The sequence below is a fragment of the Anser cygnoides genome, chromosome 10, assembly GCF_040182565.1.
Source record: "Anser cygnoides isolate HZ-2024a breed goose chromosome 10, Taihu_goose_T2T_genome, whole genome shotgun sequence".
NCBI classification, from domain to species: domain Eukaryota; kingdom Metazoa; phylum Chordata; class Aves; order Anseriformes; family Anatidae; genus Anser; species Anser cygnoides.
The window spans coordinates 9,936,927-9,960,317 of NC_089882.1; the positions used below are offsets into that span (position 1 = coordinate 9,936,927).

At 50.7% G+C, this 23,391-nt stretch overlaps 1 protein-coding gene across 7 annotated transcripts in view; it reads left to right on the forward strand.

The window, feature by feature from the left end:
• Positions 1-23,391, forward strand: part of CADPS (calcium dependent secretion activator) — a 203,506-nt gene that overhangs the window by 21,138 nt on the left and 158,977 nt on the right. For all 7 annotated transcript variants that reach the window (XM_067003206.1, XM_067003209.1, XM_048069814.2 and 4 more), the window contains exons 2-3: positions 15,511-15,624; positions 18,968-19,300. In XM_067003206.1, coding sequence (XP_066859307.1) covers positions 15,511-15,624; positions 18,968-19,300 — 447 coding nt within the window. The remainder of the gene's footprint in view (positions 1-15,510; positions 15,625-18,967; positions 19,301-23,391) is intronic.

Here is a 23,391-nt window from a genome sequence, read left to right on the forward strand (position 1 = left end):
AACCCCTCCTGCTCCCCCCTGCTGTTGCTGAGGGAAGGTGGCTCGAAGAGACCGGCCTCCTCTCGAGCACTGTTTTATAACCTTTTAAATTAGAAAGGGCAGCTGGGATGAATGCTGGAAGGAAATAAATCCCAGAAATGGCAAGGGTCAACAAGATGCATGAGTGCTTCAGAGGTGGAGCCTTAACCTACAGCTTCAGTAGCAAACCCAAGACATTCCCCTTGTCCCCTGCAAACCCTACTCTTTACTCCGTGCTCTCAACCAGCTCCTGTGTGTGCCAAAGGCCACAGCAGTGGTCTCACCACCACCCTGGTCTCTTTCCACACGGAGAAGAGCAGACACAAGGTTGAGACGTGCCTGCTACTTTCCCTCTGTGGGCAAAAAGGGTGGATTGTAGCTTGTACAATCACGCTGCTATGGGTGGGGACCCTGCTTTTGAGCATCTATTTGTAAGATCAGGAGGGCCAAATGACTTAAGTTAGGGTTATAATGCTGGGCTTTTCCTTCTGCTGACGCTGTGGCTGTTATTTCACTGGCCATTTTTACTGCTGTGGCTCCGACCACCCATCCCAGCCCTTCTTCGGAGCCTGCTGAGCTCCCCGGGAGCCCCGGGTGCCTCTCACCCCATAGCAGCCAGCGTTTTGCATAGCACAGCTGCTGCGCCCGACTGAACGCGGTCCTGCCGTTATCAAAGGCGATCATCGAGATGGGAGGCTTTTTGGCTTCTCGGCTGCCGCTGCTGTCAGTAGTTCCCATTAACACTAATGGAGATCCCGTTCTGGCACCGGCAGCACGACACCCCCTGCTCTTGAGGCTGCAGGACCTGCAGGCGTGGTGGCACAGAGGTAATTCCTCGGGCATCACACCGAGGTTTTACTGCCAGGGGTCTCGCTGTCACGCCGTGCCTACTGTGCTGCCTTAGTGTTCTGCTATTCCCAGTCTCAGGAAGAGCCCATGGAATTGAAGAGCGAGGTAGGGGCCGATCCTTGTTCTGCAGGCACCAAGAATAAGGGAAGGAAGGTCTTATTTCTGTTGGATTGTTGTGCCTTGCTCCCACTGACTCCTCGCAGACTCTGGCTTGCTCAAGATAAATGTCTTCATTCTCTCCTGCATTTTCTGCGTAGATCTGTTAGCTGATAGATGCCTTTGCCACGTTGCAGGCTTTCTGATCTCACATCGTTTGGTTTGGGTTTTATTTTCCTGATGCCATTTCAGTTTCTTTGGTTCCCAGGTGTATCTGGATGAGTTGAGATCAGTTTTGCTCATTAAAATCACATTTCTGTGAAAACTCGTAGAAATCAATCACAAAGCTTAATGAAGTAGTACATGGCTTGAAAAGAAATGGTCATAGTGTAGAAGAGGAAGTGAGAAATTCTCTCTGCCCCCTAAATTTCGGAGGAGCTTAGGCATGCCCTGGAGGATAGCATGGAGGAGAGAAGTGAAATGGCAAGGTTCAGGAGACTGAAAGTGAAGCGTGCCCAGGAGCTCTGCATCTCGGTCTGGCCAGCAAAGATTTTGGCTTTTTCCCCAGCGAAGGAACAAGTCTCCGCACCAGGACTGGGGTTCGCATCCCCACTGGCAGTGGGACTGAGGATCCCAGGTGCCTTCACCGCCACCCGCCCTGCCTTTCTCCCTGCAGACAGCCTGCAGCCGGGGTTTGGGCTGGAGCCGGCAGCTTTCCCTCTCCCGCGCGTGTCGAGCCAGGCGCTGAAGGCTGGTAGGGAACAACTCGGAGGTGGAACCAAAGTTTCGCACCAGCATGTCCTTCCCCTGTCAGCGTGGGCAGGATGCTTGCCCACTCGCCTCGCCATCTTGTGCCGTTCCCCGAGGTTTGGGGCTGCAGGTGAGGAGGGGCTGAGCAGCAAAGCGGGGCTGGCCGCGGGGACAGAGGCACGGCCCCGCCGTGCCGCTCCGTGCCCGAACCGCTCAGCCGCGGCCGTGCTGGGTCCTCTGCCAGCTGCCAGGGGAGCCTGGCACCGCCACCCGAGCTGGCCGAGGAGGCATTTCCCTTGGAGACAGCCGTCAATCAGCGCCGCCTCCTCCCGCGGCGCCTGTGTGGGCCACTCCTGCAATATGGCACAGGCGATGCCGGCTGCGCACCGCGGCGCTCAGCGCCCGCAGCCGGGCTCCCGGCTCGTCCGGAAAGGGCGCTCTCGGGTGAACGGCCCCACTCGCAGCTCAGTCATCTGAGCAGCGTTTAAGATTAGTGTTTTCCCTCCCAGCTTCCACAGGTAACAGTTATCTCTAATTGTTCGGCGTGGGCTGAGCCTTCTATTAGGAGTGCTCAGGCACAGAGTGAGGTGAGGTGAGCTGAGCTGCTGGGAACCACGCGCACACACACGTGGGAGCTGTTCTGTTGGCGGTGGGGTCACGGCACACACGGGCCTGTCCCAGGAGCTGCCACCGTGCTCGGGGACCTGCCGCAGCCTGCTTCCAAGGCATAGCCCTTCCTTGTGCTTGCTGCGAGGAGGAAAGCGAGAGAGCAGCAATTGGATGCGCTGTGTTCATTTTTTAGGCTTTGTTTTTCCCCTTTGTCATGATTTTCACTCTTACGGTTTCCAACACCTCTTGCAGGGAACTTGGGAACAGAAGGGCAGCTCGAGGATGGAGAACGCCGTAGGCAAATTCTAGCACAGCTGCCTTTCGCGAAAAATAATCCGATTTTGTTTTCTACCTCCTTCTCTATGCCCACGTGCTTTCTGCTCCTACCATCACTCCTCTGAAATTATATGCTTCAAACCCGCAGCAGCTCTGTTGCTTTTTGTGGGGGTTTCAGCTCGTGCTCTGGCAATGCAGACACGCTGGTTACCAGATGTAACAACAGGCACTTCTTCCTCCAGCCCCCTAGGGCTGTGCTCCGTCAGCTCCGCGTGCAACCCGCCCTCATCCCTCCTCCTGGGCTCTTCCAGCCAGCAACGAGGTGGTAGCAGGGGACAGTAACCTCCCAGGAGAGGTGACGAGAGCTCAAAGCCCTTAGAAATACCCCACCTCAAGCCCAAAGAAGAAAAAGGAGTCTCTTCTCGTTTTTAGATGACCCTCATTATACTCCACTGCAGAGGAATCCTTAAAACAGCTTTTGTTGCCTTAACTGAAAGTCTTTAATGCCTAGCTGTGTTTTTGTAAAGGATCTTTATGAACAACTGCTAGGCTGAAAATTGCCGTACTTAAGGTACTTAATGAATAATAATTACACCAAACTTGCTTTTTGCTGGGTTTGTTGGGAGAGCTGGGGTTTTCCAACTAGTATCTCACCTTTGGCCTGAAAAGGCACTGCACGCCACCAAAGTCACCCCAAAAGGCTCAGTTTGTGGTTTTCGACTTCCAGCTTACCAGGATTGTTTGTCTCCAGGCCGAGCTATGGATGGTGGAGGCTGATTGCACCGGACCAGGTTAGGATGCATTTACTCGTGTAGGTCTTTGTGCCACGGGGCCAGCGTGAAGTATTTTTGCAGCTGGGTCTTGCCACATGAGGCTGGATTTCTGGTTCTGGGTCACGGAAAGCAGCGCTGAGGGGTGTTACTTAGCTCTGACTGGGCTGGGCAGGAGGTGAAAGGCAGAAGGAAGCCAGCGTGCCAGCTAGAGGCACCAAAGGAAGAGGGATGTTCACTCGGGGAGCTGTGATGTCCCTCTCATCCTTGCCAGATGCCCCCAGGGGCGGTTCAAGCAGGGCTCAGACCGTTGCTGCAAAGCCAGTCAGCCAGCAAATGGCCTTTCTCTTATCTTAAAGACCATTACTGAGCTCCACGCCTGATTGCATGCAGGCAGCTAATTGCCCTCTTTGCAAGCGCCCCACATGAGCTGCACGCACGCTTTGCGTGTACCGCAGTGCCATTTGCCATAACTATGTTTTGTTCTTATTTACAGCACAAAACTGAGGAGCAGCCACTGCTTCCTCCAGCCTCCCATCTTGGGTGAGCGTGCTCTGAGCCTGGAAAGCTGGGAACTTGTTTGAGGTAAACCAGGCGTGGGGGTATATCCCCATGGGAGTCTTGCCCCATCTCTGGGAAGAGGAACAAAACTTGTTCCTTTCATTTCCCAGCCTCCTCTTATAAACTGTGCCAAAGAGCAGGGCTTGGAAAAAGTGGATAATTTTAACAGTGCCTTTCCTAAAAGTAATTAACAATTATAATAATAAATCTTCCCAGTGGAAGTGATCATTATTACAAATAATGTATCCTGATGTCTTTGGAGGCGCAGACATTTGCTCAGCTGTTTGGGCGCACAGCAGCAGCCATGCAAATGCACGTTCCCGTGCCCCATGTTTTTGCACAGTGGTGAGGACGCGAAGCTGAAGTGCTCTGTTTTCTAGCAGCAGCTTGCTGCCTCAGAACAAACTACCTTTTACCAAACTTTTTCTTCCAGCTCCAAACAACATGCCCTTGTAAAGTCTGAGATTACTCACTTTAGCAGGAAATGTGAGGAGGAGGAGGAGGTACGCTCCAGTTTCACACCTTTTCTCTTTTTTCATCTAGAAACAAGTTCTGTTCTGGCTTGAGTGATTGATTGAACCTTTTTCAAGTGTTGTCTGAAGGAGACAAGTTCTCTTTTACTGGATCAGAGATGTTGTTTGGCTCGTAGTTTTTCATAAAACCGGGGATGTTTTCTTTCTTTGTGTTCGCTTCCAGGAAATCACAGCACATGCACGGAATAAGGGAAAATTTCAAGCACAACAAGTTGTACTTAGCCGGAGCCCCAGCGTGTAGTAGGTCAGATCTCTTGATGATGTGCTTTGAAAACTGGCTGCCTTTGGGAAAGAAGCCTTGGGCAGTCCTGCCTGGGCTTCCCCTTCCACCTCTGTCCCACGCTGCTGTAGGTGGCAGCGCTCTGATCTGGGGGTTGACAGTTTCCCCACCTCTCCGTGAGAGCGCAGGCGGCTCTCGGCACTTCTGCCTTGTGTGCCTGGAAGCTTCTCGCCGTTTCTTGCTGTATTGTTCAGTCGCATCAAAGGCATCGCCTCCCCTGCTAGCTGTGCCGGGCTGCAAACGGCACTTCCACAGAGGCTGGGACACGCCAGGAGTCCTTCAGCCTCCATTCATTTGTCCGTCTCTTCTGCTCAGCGAGAAGTAGGTTTAAAATAGCTCGTGGCACGGAGGAGTCAGAGCCTAATGATGAAAATGGTACGAAAATAACTCTAGTGATGGTGGACGGACATTTTATTTTTTTTAAGGGACAAGACTGTGTTTTTTGTTTGCGGATCTGAAGTGCCAGTAGGAAACCTTTAGCTCACGTTGTTTAACGTTTTCAAGTCAGCGTGAGCTGCTGTATACATTAACCAGGAAGGATGATTAGCTTCTGCGGTACGGAAGGTCTGCCTGGAGTGGGAACATTGAGACGAAAATAGTTCAAATAGTGATTTGAAAGCGTCTCTCTAAAAGTAGCTGGCTTTTCTTCTTGCATAGCCATACCTAGTCTGCGAGAGGCTCTCAGTCTCCTCACAGGTGTAGCCACTTCTGGAGGAAAGTGAAGTGCTGCTGTTCCCCTTTCACAAATGGGAGACAAGGCACAAAAGACACAGTTGGGCTGTTGGAGAGCAAGGACTCGCCTGAGTCCTGGGATGCTGCTCGCTCTGAGGGACCTGCCAGCACGGGCCAGGCTGTGTTCCCATCCCATCCTTCCCCCCGTTTTTGGGAAGCTCCTGTAATTTATGGGTACTGAGCTGTCCTGGATCTGCTGGTGGCCTTCAGTCCAAACATCGGTTGTATCAAACCTTGAATAGTCACTAAAGCAGTCCAAGAAGTGAGGTGCTCAGGGTGGTGTCTGCAGCAGTACAGGTTACTGATCTCCTGCGCGCTGTGCTGCCCATATAACACCGCCCAGATGGGGGAAGAGACGGTCCCGTGTTAGTTACCCATCAGGAGGGGCTGCAAGGGTGTCCCTGGGCCAAGGGACTCCGGCCACGTTCATCAGCTGAGTAAAACCATTCACTTTTACACAATTCTTCTCACTGGGCACCTGGGCATCATTTGTGAGTACCTTTGTAGAGCTCGTAGGTTATTTTGCACAACACTCTTTAAAATAAATACAGAATCTATCTATTGCAAGTGATGGAACTGAGGGATGAAATGCCTTTCTCAGCGAATCAGTGCTAGGATTGTGCGACCATTGGGCAATGAAGTGCAGCATCCATCCAAACTGACTTGTTTCACTTTCTTTGTCGATAAGGCTGTAAAGCATCCAAGTTCTGCAAGTTGTCCTCAGAGTATTCAGAAGGAAGTATAAATGCCAGCAGCTCTGTAGCTCAGCCTGTCCCGGATTTTTTCAAGGGATGCAGCACGGGTAGCTGAGGGGAGGTGACCGTGATGTTCTCCGTGATGTTCTCCAGCTCCACACCGTCCCCGTTGGCCGTGCAGCACGCCGTGGTCTCTAGGCACGAAATGCAATGTGCTGTCTCGGGAGCTGTGTCGTGTCAGCGCTCATAAGCTGCAGAAGACAGTGTACTGCTCTACATCCAGAGGATAAAGAGAAGGAATGAAAATGTTACTTGGCAAAGCTGCCTGGAAGGCTCCAGAGGAGAGCAAAGATCCTCCCTTCCTGATCTAAGGTGTTTTGTTTTGCTGAGGTCTCGGAGCAGCAGTGGGCCACGCCTGCCAGACTCTGTGCTGTAGGAGTAAAAGGGCAGGCTAAGGCAGCTCTGCCTTTGTGGAGAGCTCCTACAGCAGCCAAAGCAAGCATGACTTGCCTGGCACCTCTGACCAAGGTCCTTGCTGGTAGGATTCTCCAGAGGATGCTGCATAAACATCCCTTAAAACTTGGGGTAAACCAGACTGAATGGGATTTGGGAGGGAGCGAGGAAGGACTTGGGGCAGGAGAGGGGAGGAGAGAAGCCAGCTGCAGGGTCCAACCTGGAAGAGACCTCACAGGAATAAAGGGATTTGCCTTCTGCCTTTAGGTCACCCAGAGGGACCAGCGTGGGAAGCCTTTGCACGTCTCTCCGCCCATCCCAGATAGCCTCTGTTCTCTTTGCCTCCCGGTTTTATTTGCCAGCTGTATTTCTGTTATTTTTCCTGATTTATTAACAGAGCAGCTACGTTTTTACCACCAGCAGGATGAAGCCGGGCTTTCTGCTGAGGACCGACCCCGGGACGATGCGTTTCACCCCGCGGAGCTCACCAGGCGAGGCCCTGTCGCAGCAGGAGTCGCCACAGAGGCTCCCCGGAGCAGCAACCTCTCCTCAGCCTCTGCTCAGTCACTGCCGAGTGCTTTATCTTTGCTATTTCTTGCTTGTATTTTGCGCTGGCTTCTCAATTCTTCTGAGATCAAAGTCATATTTTTCTTAATCAGTGAAAAACAGGGGCACGTACCTGTTTGATCGTATAAAGGAAAATACCCAGTGGGGCTAGTGTGGTCTGCTGGATCCGCCGCAGGCTCACTCTGCTGATGGCTTGCTGAGGTAAAATACGGTCCGACTGGGAGAGGATCCAGGTTCGCCGTGCTCTGCATGGCTCCAGCTCGGGGTTGCTCGCACACCGGGCGCAGAGGAGGCACCAGCACAGCAGGCCAGAGGCGGAGGTGGCAGCAGGGGAAGGAGACTTGGAGGCAGGAGCTCCTGAGGCTGCCAGAACTGCTTTTCCCAATGAGTCTTAATGGAAAAGGGAGCCCTTAGGGGGTCGTCTCAGGGTTTGCTGTGAGTGTTGGATGGGCACACCTGGTGGAAACAGAGGTAGGAACCAAAGCAGGCGGTGGCAAGGGGCTGCAGGCATCTTGTGGCCTGTCTACGTCCAGCCTTCCCTGTGGCGGCAGGCTGCGGATGGAAGGCGTAGCATGGAAAGCATCAGGGAGAAGGTCAGCGGGGCAAGCCCCAAATCCCAGCTTTGCCTTCCCCTTACAGCATTGCACATCGTTGCGCCTCAGGAAGTAGGAGCAGCTGTAATAATGTTGTATGCCATTCATACGGGCCTGAGGAGCATGCCTAGCTGGCACGGGGAATCACAGAAAAGAAATGGCTTTGAGAGAATGAAAAAGTGTCCATATGTTTCAGAGAGCTGCTCAGAGCCCGTGCTTTATCTCCTCTGATAAGCCGCTGTAAGCCGTGGCTGCCCCGCGCAGGGGGGGCACTGCTGCTGGGCATAGTCTGGTGTGATGGAAAGGGGCCGTGCGCTGCTGGCTCTGGGGGCTCCGTCTGCAGCCGGCCCAGCCGAAGGGACGGGTCTCCTGCCTGCCCGCTGCTTACCCAGCAATACCTCTTCAAAAAAGAAATGTTCCAGCAAGGGCAGAAATCATTTAGCTCTTTGCTTGTGCTGAAAAGCCGACGGACTTTGCCTGTAATAGGAGGCGGTGAGAGGTTCAGGGCAAGGATCAAAGGAGATGCTGTGCTAGGGCAGCGGCTGGGTGGGCGCTCCGTGGGGCAGCTGGTGGATTTTCTCACCCCTGCAGTCGAGTTGCTGAAGCGAACGTTTATGGTTGGGCTGGGAAGAAAGATATTTATATTGCTGGGCTGCCTAAGTGAGGGGTTGCTGCAGTCTCTGGCTGGTGTATCCATCTGGAGGGATGGAGAGGGGGCAGGCAGCACGGATGGACCCAGGGTGGGTTCCTGGGGCAGGAGGGGACACAAACACGCGGTAGCCTCCCGGGGTCCTGCCTGCTCCTGTGCCTCCAAGGCTGTGACAAGAAAGGATGCACCAGCTGGGTGAGCCCTCTCTGCTCTGGAGACGAAGGGCTGCCCACCTACAGCTTGCTGAGAGGCCAAAGTGGTCTCCTGGGATGCTCCTGGAGGCATATCGGAGCGACTGGAGAAGGCACTTGCAAATGTGAGCATTCATGCCCCTGCGGAGGAATGTTTTGGGCTGTTCGCGATGCAATGAGCGGCATCGCGTGGGCGCCGAGGGGAGCGGACTGATGCAGTTCCCTCCCGTAGCACCCCTGCCCCACAGCCGGCTCCAGGCACTCATCTCAGAGAAGGGAAAGGGCCTGGAGAAGTGAGTGGGTGTCACCTGGGAACGGTGCTCCAGAACCCCTCTACACCACGGTGTTGGGGAGCCAATAAATCAATCGACCGTGAGCAGGGAGTTGTACAGCCAGCCAGGCATATGCACGGTGCTCCACGCACAGCCAGCCTGCAAGGGAAGAGGACGTGCCAGCCTGGCGTCCCTGGGAAGATGTATTGTGGCTGTCAGGAGGCAAAGCACAACGAGCTCTCCGGTAACAAATATTAAACTTCTCTGAAACAACGGGAAAATACATCGTTGGGCAGCTGGAAGCAGTTCCCCGAGACCGCCAAACTGCTCGCTTACGGTGCCGGCAGAAAGCCGGCGACGTTCAGCAGTTTGCGGAGCAGCCGCGGCTGCCCAGGAGGGTTTGCAATTAAGGAGACAAATGCTGGGGACGTGAGTCACCCCCCTGGGGTCCCCTCTCCCGTCGGAGGGGGAGCAGCACCGGTGCCAGGAGAACGTGCTGCGGCTTCCTGCCGCAGAGCAGCCTGCTGGGGTTGTTCCTGCGTTGTCGTGCCCATTGCTGGGCCCCTGGGTGCCTTTTGGGGTGCCGGTGGGATTCGGAGTCGACTGTGCAAAGCTTGGCAAAATTGTAAAGCACCTACAGCTCGGAGTGATGCTTCTCCTCATCGGCGTGCAAGCAGAAATCATTCAGAGAATGTGTTGCTCCTAATAGCGAACTAATTCTAGAGGGATCAGAACTGAAATGACAATATAGCATGTCGGAAGGGCCTTCTGAGGAGGAGAGGGGCGCAGAAGCAAGGCTCAGACTCTGCTCTCCTGGGCTGTGTGGATGTGCTGGCACTATCGGTGCAGTGCAGGTGGAGAGGCTGGAGGCAACGTGTCAGTGGAGGCGTTTGGAGATTTAGTGGCATGTCTAAATGTGATAAAAGAGAGGTGGCAGATGTGTTCTTGAGCATCTTCCTTCTGTTCAGCCAGGTAAGTGGCTGGTCTGGCCCCTTCAGGGGATGCCCTGTGAGAAGGACAGGGCTGTCCCCAAACAGGTTCCCCGCAGCACGTTCCTTCCCTGCCTGGAGTTGATGCCATGGCCACTTTTCTGACTGTGGAAACAGCAATGCTGAGGGATGCTCATTCAAAAGCTTGCTTTAGCTCTTTCCTAAATTACCTGGTGCTGAGGAGTAATAAAATATTTATTAGATGTTACAAAACCAAACCCGGAACAACAGCACGCCGAGCAGCTAACTATTCCTCCTTGCAGTGGTACCCAAACAGCAGGCGTCCTGAGGAGAAGGGGTTTTATGCTGCTCTTGGTCGTGTGCTGCAAGCTGATCTCTCTGAGACAAAAGGCAGAGATGCTTCCAGTGGGAATTACCTGCAGTCTTCAGCCGAGCTGCTTCTCGTGAGGTGCGGGCGATGCCAACCCCGACACTGCTTGCAGCGCACAGGGCTCCCAGGCTCCGGGCTGTAAAACCCTGCGGGTAAATGCCGGAACTCCCAGGTCCACAGGGGCTGGTTCGAGTCCTCGGGGTGATTTGGACTGGCCAGATCTCACTTCACCGACATTAGCGAGGAGTTATACTGTGTGGTTTGATGCTTACCCCCGCCGGTGTTGAAGCCGTGTGCTGTGGCGAGCTGGTGGCTCCTTGCTGTGCAACAGGGCAGCAGCAGGGGCAGTGGCACACTCGTTTCAGAGGCGCTTGTACAAAGCCATCGAGTTCATCGGGTAGGTGCCTAGCTCACGGCGTACAGTTCTGGTGAATTTTTACGAATCCTTATTACACTCTCCTTTACATTAGTTTTCAAGGCGTGCTGGCTGTGGTTCTTGGATGCTTTATACTGTTGATGTTTATCATGCAAAGCCTGGCAAGACAACTGTCCCATGAGTGCAAGTCACTGTTTCTGCGCACGTGCAGGTTTGAAAATCCACTTAAAAAAAACTGAAAATCTGCAGAACTTGTTGTAGTGCAGAGCCTTTTCAAAGCGCAAAGGCGTGCAACTCTCAGACTGATTCAAACCCATCCTTGACACAGTGTGAGGTACGAAACCAAAATCCAGGTGTAACGTGTTATTGTGTGTCGTAGACCTTTGGTGAGCTGTACCCGCTGCGCGCCATTCGTGTGCGCTCAAACAGCAAAGCCTTTTGGAGAGGGTATGCATTCGCGAGGCATGTTGCCATGTGCAACTTCCTTGTCAGGGAACTTTTCTGTTGCAAACAGCTCCTCTTTGCAACGCTTGCGCTCCCACAGTGTAGGCGAAGGAGGCTGGAGACAACGTGCGGCGCTGAATGCCAGCTGTTCGCTGGCTGGAACAGCTCGGGAGAAGGTGCCCTGGCTCCCCGCGTTCAGGTTTGTGCTCAGCTCTCAGTCAGATGGAGTATGTGCAAAAATAACACGTAGAAAGCAAGCTGCTGCTCGTCGCTTGCCCTGAGGAGGCTGGTGTGCCATTTGCTGAGGTCTGCACCAAGTAAACTCAAGAAGTTGTCTCCATGATTTGCTTGAGACCACGGTAGGGACACGGCATGTGCCAGATTTGTTCCTCCCCGTGTCTGAGGTCACCAGGTTGTGCTGGGCACACGGTGTCTCTTTCTTTAAAGCCAGACCAAGAAGGTAGGAAGCATTTGGGTGCCCAGGTCATCTAGTGTTTGATGAGCTCTTCCCAAGAACAGATGCTGTTACAGGGCACATCTCTGCTGAGCGTTTTTGTAAAAACCCTGCAATTGCCTGCTGATGCCAGAGCTCCGTGGGTGCCCTGCCGGATCGCAATACCAGTAGTGTACCGTCACTGGCTCAACTCGTTGCATTTTTAATATGCACGTGTGTGGCTGGCAACCTAAGTACTTGTGTGCTTTAGACAGGTGAGGGCTGTGAGATCCTGTACTGCATAAACACGCCGCAGCAGTAACCTGGGAGAGTTCGCCTGGGTCCAGAGTCAATGTATGCAAGCAGGGCATCCTGCAACTTCTGACAAGAGCAGAAATGACTGATATTTCTTCTTCGATGGCTGTCACACACTGCAAGTGTGTGGGGAAAGCAGCAAGGGCTGGAAAAGAGAGGGAGGGCGATTAGAATAAATCTCTGCTGGCCACTACGGTGCTCCTGCTTGCTGCTGGCTCTGTCTCTCCTGGGTGAAGGCACGTGGGTTTGTATTTGCTTCGGCTGCAGGGAGGCTCTGCCCTGCACGTGTTGAGGCTACAGCCAAGCAGCGTTTGACCTCGTGGCTCAGGTGGTACAGGTGGCTGTGATGTTGTATTGTTGTGCTTCGATGGGGATGTTGTTCTGTTCCTTTCTGCTATTTGCAAGCATGCTACGGAAGGTAACCAGGTGAGGAGGGGTTTGTACTGGCCCCTTTGTGGTCTTACTGGATCTGTGGAAGCTGTTGGCTTCATTTGTATGGATTTCTAACTGGACGTTGGCCTCTAATAGTAAGAATTAAAATAATACCCTTCTGAAAAGCACTTAAGCCTCAAGGTGAGTGTTCAAGGGACGTGCCTTTGTAAGCCTGCAGATGGGCTGGTGGCACAGCTTGTGCCTAAAGGCCCTGCTCGATGGCTTTGAGATGTGGTGCTGGGGCTGTGCCCGTACAGGGGAGCCTCCAGCCGTGGAGCAGCTCCCCCAGCACCAGGTGCATGGTCCAGGCAGGGGGCACTGGCGTGTGGCACCTCCGGAGGGCTGTTCAAGGGTTTCCACCAACTCTTGCACAGAGAACCTGCCAGCCCACGCAGGAGGATTTGAGGAGCGTGGGCAGAAAATTGAATGTGGAACATGTCAGACGGGGCTCATTTTCCTGCAGGTCTTACCCCCATCCACTCCTGTGCTGACTTCCTGCAACAGAAAGTGCTGCAGAAACTAAATTTAGCATGAGAGCAATTTAATTCTGGCTGAAATTGACTTTCTCGCTAACATCCCTAACAGTGACGTGGACATAGATCGATATACGAGTGCTGTTTCAGAGTCTGGCGGGGGTGGACATCCGAGGGTCCCGTTAGCCATGGACCGGTCCATGCTGCATGCAAGGTGTGATCAGAGAGGGTTTTCTTTGCCACGGATGTGGAAAATATCTGCCTAGAGCTTGGGATGAGGAGGAGGCAAATGACACTCTGATAGAGAAAAACCCGGTGATTCATTTCCACACCCCCGGGAGTTCATGTGCGAGATGAGTATTGGGAGCTTCTAGGAATTTCAAGAAGCATCATTTGTTTTGAAGGTAGCCCATTCAATACTGAGGAAGGAGCAGAAAGTATTGCTGCTGCGTATTATTATGGAAACTGAACACCCAAGGTCTTGTGGAGGTTGTCCTGAGAAATAACCTGGAAAAAATAATAAAAATGTCATGCATGTCGTCAAAAATTCTCTTATGAGAAGCCTTAGCTCAGGAAATCTTTGCTCTTAGAATGTCTTCCCTTGTGCCTCAACACACCGACTTCAATGTTACCTGCAGTTTTTCCTATTTTTCTTAGTTTCTTATGGCCTCTCTTCTTTCATCCTTTCTGCTTGACATTCACAACAGTCGCTAATGCAATATCGTCAATACATTTAATTAACATTCTGATTTTCTCCTCTTCCAGATAATTAAATGCTTAATAAAAACAGACCTAACTCCTTCCCACAGGTATCTCCCACTTGATCACTACATTGTTTGTGGCTTGTCTTATTGCTGGCCCGATTTTCTTTTCAATTCCATCAGCTCAGATGGGTTTGGAGCCTGTTTTACATCTGACGCAGTGTGCATTGCTCAAGAGCTCGTGGTGTCTATCATGCTCCTGGCAAACACCACAAAGAGTTTTAGGTGCCTGACATGGCAGGTATGTTCTTATATACAAAAATTAAATCCTGCCAGCCTTAAAGCCGGAGGCTTTTGGCAGTGCTTTTCTGCAGGGCTTGTTGCAGACCGTGACCAAGACCGAGGTGGGTTGGTTCAGAGGGATGATGCTTGCCCAAGCCCTAGTGCTGCTGAGCCTTGTTGCGTGTGTCAGACCCTATGAAGTCCAGGTGTCCCAGTTCCTGGGCTGCTGTTTTGTGGGAAGGAACGACCCTTAGTTCCAGCTCCTACAGGGCAGCAAAGGCTGTTCCGTGTTTTCTGCTGCAAAGCATAGCGAGTCTTGCTTTATGTATGTCACTTTGATGAACACCTCTCCATAAGCGCCAGCATAAACTAATCCCAGATTATCGCATCAAATTGCCATTGCTCACTAACCCTCCTCAGTGTGGTGTTGCAGAATTAATTATCAGCATTCGTGGTGTTCGTTGCCACGGTCCCTAAATGCCCCGCATGGCGCATCATCTAGATCTAGTGATATTTATCGTTGCATTTGCCAAGTGGTCCCTCTCCTGCTTTTCATCACTAGCGGTGTTTACCAGGCTTCATTATGCTTTAGTCATTTAGAGCTCTGTAGTTTTTAATACTTTATTCAAAGCCATTTGGACGCTTAAAGCCATTATTATTTTTTTTTCTTTCATTTTAATGGGCTTGTTTCTTCTGCTGGCATGCAACTGAGGAAAAAAACACTCCTTTTACCCTTTTCTAGACCTTTTGGTCATTAGTAAATAATTGTTCTGACTTCAGCTGCTCTCTTTTTCCTTTCAGTTTGAAGTTGTCACATATACATCTTGTTTGGTTCCTTCTCTTCTGTCTAAATTAATTCTTATTGTCAAACCTGAAGTAGCCATGTAGTAAACCTGATGCAACTACAGCTAAATCCCTGCAGCCCTTCAGCATGAGCGTTAGCTGCATCTTAAGATGTTATACTGGGAATGCTGGTACGTGGCTTACATACCTGCTGTGGCTTTGTCTGTGCAACAAGCTGAAAAGGCTTTTTTTTTTTTCTTTTTTTTTTAAAGCCGTATCTGTTTTTAAACCGACAGATAAATTGGCAAAATAATAGCATGTTATCTTACAAGGCTGGAAAAAAACCTCTGTAAACCTTCTGTTGGTGTCGTTGTGCCAAAATTAGAACTGTCTTGTAAGTTGTACCAGCTGCGTGCTGGACAGAAACTGTTCTGAGCAGCAAAGACACAGCAAAGAAAGTCCTTGCTTGGATAAGAACAGGCTTGCCCTTGAATTGGCATTAAATGGCATTAAATTCTTTAACCGTTGGTTTTGAATGGGGTTTCCTACGTGACAAGCCAATAGAAATGAGCAAACAAAAAAAAACAAGAGTAAAGGCCGGGACCCCAGAGTGCTGATGACTGCTGTCTTTTGCAGCCAAATCGCAGGGCTTCCAGGTCAAATATTAAACCTCATCTTCTGAAAGGGGAGGAGATGGTAACTGGGGAAAATACTGCACTGAAATATTTATGCTTTTCCAAGCACACACACAATGGTCTGCTTTTGACTTTAGAGAACCTGAAGTAGTAGAAGTCTTGCATGCATTTTGTGGTGGCAGAGTTGTTAAGAAATGATGTTCGGGACGATTTTGGTGCTCATGATTCTTAAATGAACAGGATGAAGAGTACACGTGTGTATGGACGCATGGGTTATTCCTCACCTATTGCTGCTGTCCTCAAAGGAGAGCAAAAATGCACATCATAAACATGCTGATAAGATATTGTAGAAGAACTCATTTGTTCTTTCCTCATACATAAACCTTTCTCGACTAATTTTGTCCTTTTGGCATGTTTTGCAGATAAGTAAGCAGCAGCTCCAGACAATCAAAGATCGTTTCCAGGCCTTTCTCAACGGAGAAACCCAGATTGTGGCAGATGAAGCATTTATAAACGCTGTCCAGAGCTACTATGAGGTAAGGAGAGATGATTTCACTATTCATGTGAATCACTGGTCTCGCCTCTACGCACAGACTGGGTCAAATGTTGAACTAATGGATTCTTTGTCAACAAAGCACACATAAAAGGCAAGTGCAAGGCTTCTCCTGTTTGATGTCTGATACATCACAAGGTTTGTAAGGTTCAGCATTTGGAGATGCGTCATCCATAAGGCAACAGTGGCAACCCCATTCTCCGTGTTGTATCCCATAGCTTGATTATGGAGAAGATCGTCCTTCTTTTAAGCTGAAAAATACCTTCCTGATGTTTTAAACAGCCTACTTAAAAACAGGAAAGATAGCGCAATATGAAATAAATGTCGTGTGCTCTCTGTGAAAAACACCAATTAAAAATGGGCAGCGTATTCAGTTCTTGCTGAAGCTTTTGTGTTGTGTCTAATAGATTTTGGGATTTTCAGCAAGTCTTTTCTTTTTGGTAAGTCTTTGCATGCACGTACAAGTGCTCTAAAGCAAAGGGGGAGAAAGAGGAATGTACATCTACAAAAACTAGATGGTACTAAATAATGTGAAACATCCTTCATAATTGTGCAAAAGAATAATTATGTATGTCTTTCTTTTTTCACCTCTTTGTGTGCAGCCCTTAATGCTGCTTTTCATATCTTTTCTCAGAAGGAAAGAGCTTCTGTTTTTGAAGGAAATCAGTGCTTGTAATTTGTATGAGAAGCGCCGCTTATTTTTTTTGCTAGCCTTTCTGCAAACCATTTTTCTTTCTCCCTAGAGCTATTCTGTCATAAAAGGTGAAGATTTTGAATTGTCTACATAAAATATTTCCGTGGAAGTGGGATCTAAGAGAGGACCAAAATCAGATACTGAAACTGAAGAGAATTTTAACTCTCTAAAACAACAACAGAAAAATGGTAACAGCTGCTTCTGTCTTAGGAAAGCACAAATTATCCCAGGATTAACTCTATTAAACTGGCCTAATAGTTACTGCTCCATCATTCTCTGTACAGGAAGGAAGCTGTGAGTAATTTACATCTCTTATCAGAAAAGAAATTGCCAAGGGATCATCAGTTTATCACGGCTTCGCTGAGCAGATGCTCTTAGAGAAAGTTTTGAAGATGGCGTGAGCTGCACTTTAGGATATAAGAGCAGCATAATCTGTTTAGATAAGATTATTGGGCAGGAAAATGAAACTGCTTAAAAACAGACAAAATACGTTCCATTTCCCTGGTGGCTCTGGCTAAAAGCATGTCCTGACCAGCTCCAGAAGTCGTATGCTATGTAATTACATCAAGTAATCAAACAAAAAGAACAGCTGATCAGAACTAGATGTCTGCAAACTGTCCATTTTCAGCTCAACAGGACACTTCACAGGCATTGTCCTACTTAATGCAGGCCGCAGAAAGCATGATGCATCACTCTGTCCCTTAGTGCAACTTTCTTTTACTTCTTTTTAGCTGTCAGTTTCCTTTCATTTACAACAGTTTACTTCCAGCTTCCGTGCAGTTGTAACATGGCTGCATATGTCTTCCTCAGCACCATCTGTGGTGGCACGAGGAAAGCCTGGCAGCAGAAAGCCTTTGCCCTCTCTGGATGCAGGAGCAGCGTTTCCTGATGGTGCCCTCCTTCCCTTGCGTGCGGAGGTGCCCATCTTTGATCAAGCCATGGTGCAGTCAGAGCAGATCCTGCTTCATCTTAACTCCTGCAAGTCTCAGGGCTCTGTGCAAGTACCTGTCCCTTGGATTGACACTATCTGGAAATCTGCATTTAGATACAGACTTACAGCTGCGTGATGAGCCTTGGGCTTGGAAAATACTAGAACTTGGTTTTCGTTTTGTTTTTTTTCTCAGCTGAAACTGAACATCTCTGTTCAGGATATCAATGCAGAATAGGATCTCTTCTCTTCAAATATTGCCTAGGGATTTTTTTGTTGTTGTTGTTGGAGAAAGAGGCAAAGATGATGTGCTAGGTCAGGGATGTGTTTGACGCTCTTGCCCTGAACATGTTTGCATGGCCACGTTCCCCTGTTAAGTCTGCTATCAAGGGGTAAACGTAGGATTGTTGGTCTTAGATGAGTTCCCAGAAAGCATCTGGGAACATGGAGTGCCATGTTGTTGAGTGGTGTAAAAATCTACCATGACCCTAAGGGGTCATCCTTGAGCTCTTTAATTATTGAGAGCCGACAGATCCATCCCTGTGCTGGCACAGCTTCTTCCAGCCGGCCGCATTCATCAGCTCTCAGCATCATTAATAAAACAGCGCTTCTTGCTAGGCATTGATTGCTCTTCTCTGTTCAGGGCTTGGGAGAGGAGAGCCAACACAATATCCCCCTGTCCCTCTCTCATCCTTTGGCTCTCTCTTGTTCCCGTGGGATCACCTGCTCTGCAGGGCCCTTTTATGTCTCTACCCTTCTGCTGTTCTCGCAGCAGAAAGAGCACCTCCATCGAATGCCTTCTCCCTCCCTCCTGCTGTCAGCATCCTTTGCCTCGCAGGCTGTTCCCTCTGCACAGCCTCCCCAGGGAGCCCGCAGCTGCCCTGACCCATCCTGTGCTGCTTCAGCAGCGCTGGGATGGATTTGGCCTCCTCCACCTGTGGCTGTGCCACATGCTGTGTGCCTTGTAATGATCCGAATTGTCTTGATGTTCACCTGCAGCGTGCAGAGACCGGGCAGTTCATCCCTCTCCTTCTGTGGGTTTGTTGGTGCTCTTCCAGTGCTGATTGCCTGTCTTGGAAAGACCAGGGAACGAGAGAAGTTTTGGGACATGTGTTATTTAACTGAAGGTAACATTGGCATTAGACTAATAAATTTATTCCTCTCATCTTGTAACAACCAGGCAGCCTGCAAAGATCTCCTCCAGTTTAGCAGTTAAATAGAAGTCTGGTCCTTATGTCAGAGGTTCCTCCAGTGCCTGGCTACGTGGATCAATGCAATGCTGTTAGCTTGAGTAGGATGACAGGGCTCCTTCTGACAAGGCAGCATTTGGCCAGGTGGATGCTGTTATGCAGTAACTTTCTTATTAAAACATTTGATAGAACAAAATATAATCCTGCTTTCCCAAAGGGCATTTATGTATCTGGCAAAGTGTGACCGTAACGTTGTGCGAAGTCTTAATTGCATCACAGCGTGTCCATTTTAGCAGACACAAAGCAGAAGCTTCACCTGATTTCATTACGCTTCCCAAAGTGCAGATGAAACCTCTGTCAGCCTGGCAACATCTGGTTGCTGACTGGGAAGGCGCACTGGCGATGAGGTTGTGGCCTTCCCGGCAGTGAAACCCCGTTTGTGCTGCTTCTGGAGTGAGGAGGGAGATCTGTTTTTTTTTAAGTGACACCATTTTAAGTCACCCTTTTGTCGCAGGTGTTCTTGAAAAGCGACCGCGTTGCAAGGATGGTGCAGAGCGGAGGGTGCTCAGCGAACGACTCCCGAGAGGTCTTCAAGAAGCACATCGAGAAGAGAGTGCGCAGCCTGCCCGAAATCGACGGCCTCAGCAAGGAGACGGTCCTGAGCTCCTGGATGGCCAAGTTTGACGCCATTTACCGTGGCGAGGAGGATCCCCGCAAGCAGCAGGCCAGGATGACAGCGAGCGCGGCCTCCGAACTCATCCTCAGCAAGGAGCAGCTCTACGAGATGTTCCAGAACATTCTGGGGATCAAGAAGTTCGAGCATCAGCTGCTCTACAACGCTTGTCAGGTAAGGTCCTCCCCCAGGCTGGGTGGGAATGGAAGGGGCAGTTCCTGAGGCAGTTGCTGCTGGAAAATACTGCTGTTATAAACTGGAAACTCTGGGTCTGACCTGGTGGTTTTTGAGGGAACTTCCCCAAGGTCTATCAAGGAGAAAAGTGTTTGGGTTCACAGTAGGATTTTTGTGCACTGTCAGTTCTATTCTGGCTACCCAAGTGAGCTTCTTTCTCTTGTGTTTTTCTCTTGGTTGGCTGCTTGGGGTTTTCTGTAGCTATTTCAGAGAGTCTTTATAAAGTTTTCTTTCCTGAAATCCCGTAGAATTGTTGAGATGGGAGAGTTTCATTCCCTTAGCTCTGTGTCTGGTCGAGCAGGTGCCGAGGGGCGCCATTTTGTTGTGCCTCGCTTGCCTTTACGCCGTCACATCCCCCGCCTAAAGGACAGAAACACGTTATTGCAGCCTGCAATAACCTTACTAGTGTTCCACGCCCAGCTGCCCTGAGGGTGAATGTCTTATGCAAACTTTCTTTTTTAGGGGAGAGGGGAAGCAGAGAGGGCCTGCAGGCCGGCATCTTGGTTCCTATGTCTGTCACTTCTCAAAGCAGAGAGCATCCCAAATCTCCACCGCCTCAGTTCTGCTCTGGTTGCAGAGTTCCCAGACTGATGAAAACCTCTCCCATTCCTCTCTTCTTTTCCCCCGGTGAGACCCAGTTCCCCAGGGGCACTGGGCTGGGGCACCTTGCATTGCCAGCAGCTCTGGCCGAGGCTGCCCAGGCTGTCTGCGACCCAGATCTCAGTCCCCTGCTCTCGGTTATAAATATTGCAGGCGGGATAAAGGATGCCAGAGTCGCAGGGAGCGTGAGGTAATGCTGGGGAAAGTCTTCTGAGGAGGAGCAGGCTTCAATCTCTTCCCCTTAATTAAGGGGTTCAGCTTCTTATTGGAATTAATACATTCGAGACCAATTCTGTCTTTCTTCTGTCTAGACACTTCCAATTTTTTTCAAGAGATACAAAATTATTTTGGATTTGTTTTTTTGGATCCTGTAAAGAGCTTCATTATCTTGTATTTGTTTCTCTTCATGGCAGTCCTTTATGGCAGAGTGGGGAGAGGATAATAAACGTCCCTGACTAAGGCATCTTCGTGGCAAAGGCGGCAGCGAGGACTGCATCAGTCCTCATAAATTCTGTTTACAAACCAGATTTCGTGCCTCCATCCCATGATGTAGGACTTCTTTAAAACCCAAAGCGTGGATCGAGGGCTGAGTCAGTTCTGCAGCTGTTGTTTCCTTTTAACTGATACCCACCCGAGCCCTTGGTCCCTCATCCGCCCTTGACCTACGCTCAGCTAAGGAACTCAGGCGGTTTTGTATGAGCCCGTGTGATCCTACCCTCTCACTTTATGGTTCCCAGGGATGCAGAAACCAGTGTTTAATCATTGCTGTGCTGCTCTGTAGATGATCTCTGCTTATGAAAGCCTTTCTGGCTGCCACCCTGAACCCAGTGGCAATTTGTACTGGCTGCTCCCCACAGATTGCCCTGTTGCATCAAGCAACATGTTCCCTGCTGTAGGTCCTAGTTGTACTCCTGTAGCAAAGGATTTAATTCTGGGGCTTTTCTAATGCTCAGAGGCAGCAAACCTGTAATTTAAGCTTCTGGAGAATGACATAATTTCTGTTGGGAGTGAGTATTAACATGGAAGTCGCTCTGTTTTCAATACCTGGCAAGCAGGATTAGCTATGCGGAAGGGGAAGCTCTTTGCACAAGGCAGGGCTCAGCAAACCTCCCCCTCACTCTCTGTAAGGCTGCAGGGGGGGCAGTGCCAGCGGATGGAGGAGGTGTTTTTTGGGATGGGGGCCCCCAGGGCCTCGCTCCCCTTGCACGGCTCGGACCTCGTCCTGCTCTCCCTGTGGGAATGCGGTGCTCAACCTCTGCCTGCATCACGAGAGAGAAAAGTCCTTCAAAACCTCATGCGGAGCCTTTTTGGAGCTCAGGCTGGTTTGCACAGCTGTTCAGCCTGGGGAGAACTGGGGCATTTCCCTTTGGTGAAATAAAAGCGAATGCAGGAGCAGTGAGCACCCAGGGAAACTGCAGGCTCTGCCACGGGGACCCTTATTTCAGTGCTACCTGTGGCCATGTCATCTGGGCCAACTATACCTGTCAGAGGAAGCTCCTGGTGTTGTAAAATCCCCGTCCCCCTGATAAGGCCACTGTGCTCTGCTAGTCAGCTAAGCTTGTGCTAAAAAGCTGATGATATCTTTGTGTCTGGCTTTGCATCCAGCAAAATCTGGAGCCTGCTGTTACCTGCAGCAGGTCTCCACGACGCTCATCCCGTGCTGTGACCACAAGGACCTCTGAGATCTCCATCCCCAGCCTTAGGAGAGCACCAGCAGCTGCTCTGTGCTTTTGGTCGGGAGCAGAGGAACGGGTCCAGGTTTTGCACCGTGTGTGCTGTGGCAGGACTGGGAAATGCTTCTGTGTGGCTCCCTTCCAGCTTCTCTCCGTCTCCCCACCAGCTTTGAATTTTCATAAATTTTCATTTGCCTTATCTGTGTGACAAGCACTCTTTTGTAAGCACCTCTGCCAGCCCGTCAGCCCGTCCTGAAAATCAGCAGCGAGCTCCCTTTCCAGGTGGGTTTGCAAACACCTCTCAGCCTGCATTTACAGCGGTACTGGCAGCACGGAGCCCACGCTTTGCCCTTCGTGGCACTGGCCCACAACACCTGAAAGTGGCATTGATTTCCAGCGTGGTGTTCTGCTTCAGCCCGTCAGTGTTCGTTTGCTTCCCCGTGAAGACACACTGACACAGGCTGGGTAAAACTGTTGGGCTAATGAGTTAAATTACTGTGGTCTGACTCTTGTCTCATCACAGTTAATTAGAAGTAAAACTTGAATCGTTTTCTTAATAACTTGATTGATGCTTCCGTCACCTGTTCCCTAAGAACAAAATATGTCGTATATTCTGTTTGTGGATAAGCTATAACTAAAAGGAAGACGTTGGCTGGTGTTTCCCAGGACACGATGGCATTATAACGTCCCCAGCCATGCGGCACGCTGCACACACCTTGGGATGGATGCATTTGCTTTCCTCCCCCGAGCAGGGCACCGGCAGCCCCTGCTGCAGCCCCTGCCAGCCGCAGGCTTTGCACCCAAGCTGAACAAACTTTGCAAACAAATCTGGGGGCAATAACGCGCTTTTCCGCAGTGGTTCAGTGCAGTGTAAGCTGTGCTTCTTTTTGCCCTCTGCTTATCTGCTGTCTACAGGAAGAATTAGGAGAGGGCGTGTTTCCCCTGACAGGCTGTCTGAGCGCTGCTGCTCGTCGCAGGCGTTGGCGCGTCGCTGTGAGTGCAGTTTATCAGTCCCAGGCCTGGAAAAGCAAAGCAGATCGGCCTTGTGTTGCCCCAGCCATCTGGGAGCAGAGGGGCAGCAGCCAGAGCCTCTTGCTGTTGGCTTTGAGGCTCAGCAAAACCCCCGCTCTGTGCCGTTATCCCGCTGACGGTGCTGGCTGTGGGGCGATGCAGAGTCCTGCTCCCAGGCAGGGTGAGCCCCAGCGCCCACCATCCAGCAGCTTCTTTGGGTGTGGGCTCCAGATTGCTGGCTGTTGGGGTGCAGCTTTTAAAGGGATATGGAAAAATATGTTTTCCCCAGACTGTGCCGTACAAAGGGTGCCCTGGGTGGGCCCGGAGCCCCCTCGGCAGCACGTGCACCAGAGGAAGGTGGGAGCGGGCGCCGGCTGGCTGGGTGCCTCTCCCTTGGCGTGGTGTGCAGCGAGACTGCCCCAGGGGCTGAGCAAGAAGGCAAGGGGTAAGAACACCTTGCCCAGTTCTTGCTCTCCCAAAGCAAGGAATAGAGCCCCGAACGCTTGCTTGAACTTCTCCTGCAGCCTGGAGGAGGGAGCTTTTCTCCCTCCCGTTACATCACGCCCAGTAATTGCATAACGATTGCGTCACCGGGGCTGTGTTCGCATTCCTTTCTGAAATAATATTCTGCTTGTGCAGGAGGATGATGAATTATAAAGGGATTTTTTTTTTAATACAATATTCTCAGGTGGAATGAGATAAGTGTATCGTTAATGCGATAGCGGTGATGCAGCAGGATCTGAGATA